The following is a 9,474-nucleotide window of genomic DNA, read 5'->3' as shown; positions in this document are numbered from 1 at the left end:
GGGTGCTGGAGTGGGAGAGAAGAGGCTGAGCTTCAACAAAGGGGTAGGAGGACGACAAAAGAGATTAAAAGTAGAGGAGTAAAGTTGGGTTATCTTGATCCATCAACTAATAAGTTGATAGCTCTGTAAATGATAAAACTTTATATTTTGAAAAGTAGTGTGGAGCTCTGAATACTTGTACCACATTTACTTTAGCCTAGTTGTGCCTCATGTATTACCATTACATTTGAGTCACAGAGCTAAGCATCTGATTTTCCATCAAATAAATTCCTGGTGATCTTTTAAAAACCAAGAAGGTTGTTTTACAACACTAAGCGCGGTTGTTAAAGTGTTCCCAGAATCTTAAGACTTCTAACAATCTGAATGAAAACATGTTGCATCAGCTGCATAATAAAAAAATATTTGACCTGTTTCCTGAAACTGTGACAGTATTTCCTAATCCAGAAATTCCGAAATGACCCATGTCTTTACTCTTTTGGTAAAACAAGCAAAATGGTGGCGTGTTATATTGTATGAAAATATTGGAAAGAAACATCATAAAAACCAATATATAATACATTGTAATATAAGTTTTAATTTGTGTTCATGTTGCACAAATTGAGCAAGGCTACTCTTTGTTTTGATTAAGAAAAAAAAGGTGCGATTTGGGGAATTTTTTTTTTATCCAGATTGTTAGAAAAGCCTTTGAGGATTGCTTTTTTTGGTAAATGATTTTTTAAATTTAGGTGTGCATTTATTATTTAGGAAAATCAGATGCTTAACTCGCCAACTTAAATGTAATCATACCTAAGAGGCTTAATTAACCTCTGACAAATCAAACCGTGTCATAACTTTCTAAAACTAAAACTATAAGCAAGTTTTATGCTTATAAGTCCATTCAGGGCCTTTTATGTTGAGGATCATGTTTGCAAACCTGGGATGTTATGAGCTCACACAACTAAAGAAGAAGAAAATGAAAGACATGACAAACCTTAAACAATAATAGACCACAAATCCTCAGGGGGAGCATTACATAGACTCAGAGCCCCCCTCCAAACATATGATATAATTCAAAGGGCAACAACCCCTCACTTTGACACTGAGGTTCAGCCACAACCTCAGATATCAGTTTACCAGTTAAGGGTGAGCTGTCCTCTAAACTCGCCAGCTGACCCGAAGAATGTCAGTCAGACAACATTTCTTCACATCACTTTCTCGCAAAAACACAGTCTGCTATATGTGCCACAGGAGGCCATGTATGGTTCTCTCTTTGAAAATGAGCCGGCTAGTTGTTTTATTCAGTCAGAAATTAATATTTGTGTGCATGTTGCAGTGCTGCGTATAGTTGGTCTTATCTCATTCGATTAAATTCGCTGCTGCTCAAAAAGAAATACTCAGTATGGGATCATATCTTTGTGGGACACTGCTCATGTTTTACACTAAACTCTATTGTGTTTAAGTTTATAGAGAGAAATGGTGAAAGAGAGACATGAGGGGGGATTTGAGGAGGTTGACTGAGGGGAAATTGCATGTCAGGCACTGTGAAAACCACAAGCTGATTGGGCTGGGAATCAACCCACAATCCAAGTTCAAACCCCTGTGTCAAGGCAGGATCGCTCTCTCTTTTCTCTTTAAGAAGTCTCCCTTTCCCTCTTGGGAAAATAAGATTCAGACAACCAACAAATGCTCACAAATAAACATGTGGAGACATCCAGTACACCCCCTCCCTTTGCTCCTCTATTCTCTTTCATAAAGATGTGAGAACACTTTGTAGAAAAAAAGATGAGAAAAAGTTACAGCTGATTATATTTAGAAACAGCAGAGATGCATGGTTAGGAAAGGAGAAAACACGGAGAAATAAATGTGGTTACCATTGGCTTTGTGTTATTAAAATGAATGTAATAATAATATTGTCTTAATTTAAGTTTTTGAGATACATTAATTCATATTTGATAGATGACTTTAGTCGGACTTTACCCCATATTGAATGATTACTGTACACGACTTATATCTAGGATACTGACAGAATATTTTGGCAGTTACTTTCTAAATTATACTAAAAAAGAAAAAAAAGAAAAAATTCTTAATCTATAAAAACATCCTGAGAGTCAGCAGAGCCCAAGGTGATATAATCAAATGTCTTGTTTTGCCTGACCAACAATTCAAAACCCAAAGATATATTTAAGTAACTATGATAAAAACAAGCAAAAGCATCAAATTATCAAACACGTCCTCATACCTAAACGACAGAATTGGTCCATTGTCGAGACTCCCAAAATGACATATGCAGTATATAATCGGATTGCCAATCTGCACAAGCAGTGCATTCATGTTGGAGGCTAAATTTAGTAGATGATTTACACTCTGTACAACATATGACACCCTCTATATTTACACCCTCAATTTGGATAATGAAAAAGTCACCCGTTTTAACAAGGAAAAAAATAGGGAGAAATATCAGGAAGAACAAAGGTAGAAATGATTACATTACACAGCATTGACAGGGAATACCAAGATTGCAGTACAGATATTGCAGGAAATTTCTATCAGGATACAAATTTAACTTTTTTGCTCTTAATAATCATTCTTTAATAATGGCCTTTCACCTTTCTGTTCCGCTTCCCCTAGTGCCTTTCACAGCTACAGTAGGGAGAAGTCAGCTATGTGCCCTGCACTTGGTCTGTCAACAGGTACTGAAAGTACAACCAGAGTAGAGTATCAACCTACTTTATAAGCTGCATCCAACACTTACTAATCCCAAGACAGACAAAGAAAAACATGTACTTGGTCAAAAGTTGAACTTTTGTTTCATGGATTATACAGAGGGATTCCCCACTGCATCCCACTGTGCCGACATGTGGGGGAGAGAACACCTCTCTCAGAGTGATTTATGAATGGCTACAGGCCCAGATGTGGATCTGTCGATGCTGGCAGCCTGAAGGGAGGCAGACGCCTGTGTATCAAAGGGAGGAGCTGATTCGTGCAGCACCAGGGGAGACTCACCATTTTCACATCAATAGCTCCGTGTGGATGGCACTTTAAAGACACGTCAAGTCTTAAAACCTGGGCCTGGACTTTCATGTTCTGCAGAATTTATTTGCTTCACAATCTTTATTTTATGTGGTTCAGTTACTTTGTCTTGCTGAGGGAAGAGGATGACCCTTGGTTTTTGCAAAAGAAATGACTTGGGTTGGCACGTGAAAGGAGATCCATGAGTGCTGCTTTTAGAATTATGTTTTATTTGGTAATGGCTGGTTTGTGTTTTCCTGATGGACTGTTTTCTTTGCAGGTGTGGTTCCAGAATCGCAGAGCCAAGTGGAGGAAGAGGGAGCGTTATGGCCAGATGCAACAGGTCCGGACACACTTCTCAACCGCTTATGAGCTGCCTCTACTGACTCGGCCCGAGAACTATGCACAGGTAAAGGAAAATATGTGGTAGTCGACTCATTGAATATTACTAAACACAGGTACTCGTGATCTGAGATAGCATGCTAGAGATAGCATCATAAATGGTTGTGAGTAAGGTTTGGTATGAAACCTGCAAAAACTGATTTTTCTAACCATATGGGAGAACCAGAAACAAGTTGCGAACACAACACTGACATATGGCAATCTTGTTGCTTATTTACACACCCAGCAGTTACGGAGCAACATTATCATTCATTTGGAGTCGTGTTTGTGGCCACCTGGTGAATGCAAGTCTAGTGTTAAGCTCAGACTTTGGTCTCTACCAATTTGTGAGGTAAAAAGAAAAGAAAACTTAAAAATCTTAAGCTGCTAAATGCTCCACTATGTCCACCAGCTCAACACTAACTGTGTCTGTCTGATGTTTGGTGCTGAGCAGGTAGTGTACATAGGATTTTTAAAAGCTTTTTTTGCTGAAACCAGCTGCCTGCTGCAAAAACACCACAATATGAGAGCAGCAAGAGTGAACCAAAACAGTTAAATTGAGGGCCAGACAGCAAAACAATGATCTGAAACTCACTATAATGCGCCATTAATGGGTGAGCTGCAGACTAAGGGGCGGATTTTCTGTAGGTTCATCACTACTAGCAACTTCTTTCAAATCGTCACATGATTTCATTATTTAAAAAAAATATAAATACTAGCCCCTTTAATTTATAATCCCTGCTCTTCTCCTCCAGATCCAGAACCCTTCGTGGATTGGGAGCAGCAGTGGAGCATCTCCAGTGCCGGGTTGCGTTGTGCCTTGTGACTCTGTCCCCTCCTGCATGCCGCCTCACCCTCATGGTCCCGGAGGAGTCTCTGACTTCCTGGGTGTTCCCAGTCCAGGGACCAGCCAAATGGGACAGACACATATGGGCAGCCTTTTTGGTGGTCCTGGGATGGGTGGGGGAATCAATGGCTATGACCTCAATCTTGATCCAGACCGCAAGTCTTCCAGCATAGCTGCGCTGCGTATGAAGGCCAAGGAACACAGTGCAGCCATCTCTTGGGCTACATGATCTCTCAGCCCAGTTCCACCCTGCCCCCTATGGTCCTCTTCTCTGGAGCAGCCATCAGTGAGTGCTGTGTGTGTGTGTGTGTGGGGGGGGGGGTGGGGGTGGGTGGGGGGGGGGGGAGGGGAGGAGTTTTCCCGAGAGCACTAACGACTACACAGGCCAAATGAACAGGGAGGACTGTGGAGATTACAGAGGCCATTAGAGCGGCCAACACAACTAAGATTACAACTGTGGCTGTAACAGTCAGCAGATGCTGAAAGTGAGAGAAATACAGAGGTGTGACTCAGAAGAAGATGTTACTGAGATGTGTTCATTCTTGATTCCTAGATCTCTCAGGTCTCATTTGAAATATCGGGGTTTAGTCTATAATTCATAATAGTAATAAGTTTCAGAAAAATAAAATATGGTTTACAAAATAGTTTCATAGAATACAAAAGTTCAGTATCAAAGTAAGCTTGATTCACATTTAATTCCTTTAGCTTTTTTTTTATTTTTATTTTTTAAACCACCCATCCTGCCCCACTCATTTTGTTTGTGTCAATTTAGACTTGTCTCTCATATACATGAGTTCAATTGCATATCGGAACATTCAGTATTTGCATTTTAAAAGTCATTTTAAAAACAAGGCCAAGCTTGGATGGATACCAAGTGGTGAGAGTTGTTCTGTCACTTGCCATTTGCAAACTCTACTTTAAAGCAAACAATAATTGGTTATAAAAGAAAACATAAAATTTGTCGAAGCCTGCGGTGGATGGTTTGTCCCTACAAAAGAAGGACAGAGGATGAATGCAGTAAGTGAACAGTAATTGAGCAGACATGGACTGTGCCAATTATTCTGGGATTGGCAGCAATTCCAAACCAACGTGTCATTTCCTCCCACAGGGGTGCCTCCACAGGTTCCCCTGCTAGGCTCAGGCCTCAGGTTACAGGAAACACTGTCTCCACTGGCAGACAAGGCGCAGAAATGCACAGCAGCAGCCTTCAACACCAACTAGCCACGCCAACTTCAATCAGCAACCAACAGCAATAGACACACTTAAATAGCATCAAAATGAGACGTCGTGGCCTGCAAACACTGCAGTACATCACAGCGTGCACGGTGAGTCCATTACTGCACACACAGTTCCACACACTGTTATAATCAATTCATCGTTAGATGTGGGCTCAGCACAGATGACTCTTGGATTTGTAGCTCGCTCACAGAATCTGTCACATGCCAGAGACTGCAGGCCAAATCAGTGGCTCCAATCGTCCCGAAGAGCACCCCATCACGTTTAGGAAATGTGATGACTTAGAGCTGGACAACAGGAATGTGGTGAATACGTCCCGTGATTGCAGGGGTATCTCTGTGTGTTATCCCGCTGGAATAAGCTTGTCACCAGAGCTGGGCTGCAGGCTGAAGCAAGAGACAGGCTTCATTAGTCTTTTGGCTGATCGCTCTCTGACGCCCACTGGGCTACGTATCTGCTTTCTTTCCCAGGTAAGGATAATGGCAAGAGAGTCCATTTCTGCTCCTCAAAGCTGGTTGATCATTGTAAGATATGAGTGCCCATTCCAGCCCTCTGACTTGAGAGAAGGACTGCAATTATCAACTATTTTCAGTATTGATAAGATCAATTGGTCAATTCATTACTTGGTGTGTATAATGCAAGAAAATTGTGGGGAAGTTCTCAAAATCAATAAGACCCGAACATGACGTCTTCACGTCTTGTTTTGTTGCCCCAAAGCCCCAAAATATTTAGTTTACTATCACATATGATAGAGAAAAGTGTATGTCTGGAACCAGATAATTTGCCATTTTTGCTTGAAAATATATTTAAAAGGATTATGAATATAGTTGATTTAATTTTCTGTCTACCCTTTGTTGTAGCTCTACAATTCTTCCTTTAAAAAATGTACAAAGAATTGCAAAGCTTTCCTATTTTCATAGTTAGAAAAAAGTTTTAAAATTCATGTCATCCAGTGATAAAATAGATTGTTGATGCCTTCAAATCAAACCCTTTCCTGTCAACAGCGGGTAAATGAGGTGACATCATGATGTTTACTTTGACATTAGAGTTTATGCTACTAATATATTCTACACAGGAGAGTTTACTGGCCAAACTTAAACTAATAGCATTGAATGAAAAGACAAAGATCTCTAACATTGAGAAAGGAAAAAATATTTTGAATTCACTTTAGACTTTGTTAGATGTGAGGACTAAATGTCAGAAAATTATCTAAAAATGTCAAGATAAAAGCAGGATGTGGTCACAAAAAAAATATTGCATGACTACATGTGACTGAATTCCTACTTTGTAGAGTTGAGTTTGTCTTCTCGCTGGTCCTCCATCAGTTAACCTTTGCAGCTCCGTCCATGTTGATACTACTGAAATAAAACAATTGAAATCCATAGTTATAATGTTGTATTGCGTGAATGTGCTTGTACATTTGTTTTGCTGATTTGTTGAATTATGGACCTCCAGAGATTAACCATTGAAGTATTGCAAAAAAACTGTAAAATTATGTTTTTTGTGTTATTTTGGACTTTTAAGTTGAAATTTCTTTCCAATTGTCTTATGGCTTTAAGCAGCATTTTGTATATTAATCAAGGATTTCTACTTTTGATTGTGACTATATATAATGTACCATTGCAATAAGTTATTGCACTTACAGTGTTGGAGAAGCTTTTTTATTTTTGACCTCCACTGGGACAGTGGTTTACTTTGCTAACGCCAGAGGTCTGTGGTTTTGTGACCCAACAGTTGAGAACTGTCTCCTAATTCTGTCTATATTTAGCAGCATGAACAGCATCAGATCTGTTAAGGTGCTTGACATTCATTTGTACAGAAGTAACTTGCTGTTTCTGATGATGATGGTTTTGAAGTGATGTTGAAATAAATGAATCTCCAACAGTTGAATGAGCCCTGAAAACCTACTTTCTTGGTTTCTTACTTTATCCTACGTGATCACACCATATTTCTACACTTTGCAGAGTAATGGTCTATTGCCCTCTCCAGTACAGAGCTTCACTCACACACACACACACACACACACACACACACACACACACACACACACACACACACCACAAACACACACAACCCCCACACACAAACACACACACACACACACACACACACACACACACACACACACACACACACACACACACACACACACGAGTTCGGAGTACTCTGCCTTCTTGGAGACCTTGAATGGAGTTGTGTATGGGGCTCCAGTGGGGGACTCCATAGGTCTGCTGGGGATTCAACACAACATGGGCAATGATGGAGTACAGGAGAGGCCTGTGATGGGTAGGGACCGGACTCCATGATCTAAACCAGAGTGGTTGTCTGTTGTTGGACTTCTGTGCTAGTCATGGATTGTCTAAAACAAACACAATGTTCAAGCATAGGCATGCTCATAAGTGTACGTGGTACCAGAGCACCCTGTATCTGTAACTTTGATAGGTGCTTTATCATTATTTATTAATATTATGCAAAAAATAATCTAAAAACAAGTTTAGAAATACTAACCAACAAAAAAAAAGTGAACAGACGCATATACTCACATGCTGTTATGAAATTACAAAGTATTAATATAAACATCATGCATCAACAAGCTACAGAAATATTTAATGAATCACTGACTCAAGATCAATGCTTGTGCATGTGTGTGTGTGTGTGTGTGTGTGTGTGTGTGGTTGAAGGTGGATGATATGTGATCCCATTCTTTTCCTTGCATCCGCAGCTTCCAGATGGGTTGCTCTGCCCAAGACATCAGCCCCAGAGTTAAGCCTAATAGTTTGAATGGGACTTAAATACCTCCAGGTGGTCTTTGGCTAACAGTGCAGTTATGGCTGGGCTGAGAGAAAGCTGTCATGCAATACAGTATGCAACATCACAGATGTTCTTTGTTTTCTTTGCAACAAAACAGTCCTCAAAAAAACATCACTAAATCCCTTCAAACATCTTTCCAACACATCAAAAACAATGTCTGTAATCAATCCACCCTTTATTTAAAGCAACTACACAGGACAACTCTCACATAAGACTAAGGGAAGGCAGGGCCAGGCAAAAAAGAAAAGAAAAAGATAACCTCTGCCAATTCACATATTGCCATCACTGTGGTCTTTGCCCTACGAAGAATGTTGGAGCTCTCCCACTTCTGTTCGCTCCCAGTAACAATTACTGTCTTTTTTACAGTTGCGCAACAGTTTAACTGGAGCACCCGGTCCAAACGAGAATGGGAAAACTCAAGAGAAGCCTGTTGTCAGCCACTAAAGCCTCCAGCTCCAGTCGAGGAACTGGAGATTATCAATAGGTCTGCAATGGAATGGTAGAAGAGGACTTGCTTAAGTGCAGGCTTGTAAATGTCAAAAATTACTTCTCAATAGCCTTTTCCTCTTTTATGTCCATAATGTTAATGATAAAGGGTAATAGCAATAAACCTAACAGAGAACTCTTCAAAAACAATGTTACAATGCACGATGACAACCCTGTAAATGTACTCTGTAAAACCTTGGTTATATTCTATATTTGTTTTGTATGAAGTACATGTCAACTGGTGCAACAGTATTGGAGGTCTGTAGCACAGAGAAATGAGCCTTATCAGGTTTTAGCAACAGAGACAATACTTGTTGGACAAATTCAGTAAAAATATAGAATATCACCAGACTTCTCTTAATAACCGATGACAAGAAGTGATATATAAATAAATTGGGCAAATTAAAAGGCTTAGGCCACACTCATGACCCCAATGAGGACATCTGACACAGACTTAGTTCAATGGTTTTCACAGGACTGATGCAATCAGACCCAAATGACAAAACAGGCCACTAGTTAAAAGAGAGACATTCCCCCTGCCTCCACACTCCCCATCTGTCTAAAACACGGATAGATGAGATAAATAAACACTCGCAGAGAGGAAGAAGAGCAGCCCACTGTGCCCCAAACAGCACTCATTAAATCTAATGGGTCACGCTGCTCCAGCCAGGCTCCACTGACACCCTTAATAGAAGGCTGCATGGTTAAGGGACCATGAAGACCAT

The 9,474-nt window shown here is 40.2% G+C and overlaps 1 protein-coding gene across 1 annotated transcript in view; it reads left to right on the top strand.

Annotated features, from left to right (window-relative positions):
• The window catches only part of LOC116694266 (homeobox protein aristaless-like 4), a 20,101-nt gene extending 12,759 nt beyond the window's left edge, over nucleotides 1-7,342 (top strand). Inside the window, exons 3-4 of the mRNA XM_032523877.1 lie at nucleotides 3,269-3,397; nucleotides 4,125-7,342. Coding sequence (XP_032379768.1) covers nucleotides 3,269-3,397; nucleotides 4,125-4,445 — 450 coding nt within the window. The 3' untranslated portion in view covers nucleotides 4,446-7,342. The remainder of the gene's footprint in view (nucleotides 1-3,268; nucleotides 3,398-4,124) is intronic.
• Nucleotides 7,343-9,474: the final 2,132 nt, after the last annotated feature.

The sequence above is a fragment of the Etheostoma spectabile genome, chromosome 8, assembly GCF_008692095.1.
Source record: "Etheostoma spectabile isolate EspeVRDwgs_2016 chromosome 8, UIUC_Espe_1.0, whole genome shotgun sequence".
Classification (NCBI taxonomy): domain Eukaryota; kingdom Metazoa; phylum Chordata; class Actinopteri; order Perciformes; family Percidae; genus Etheostoma; species Etheostoma spectabile.
This window is presented reverse-complemented; position numbering and strand designations above follow the sequence as displayed.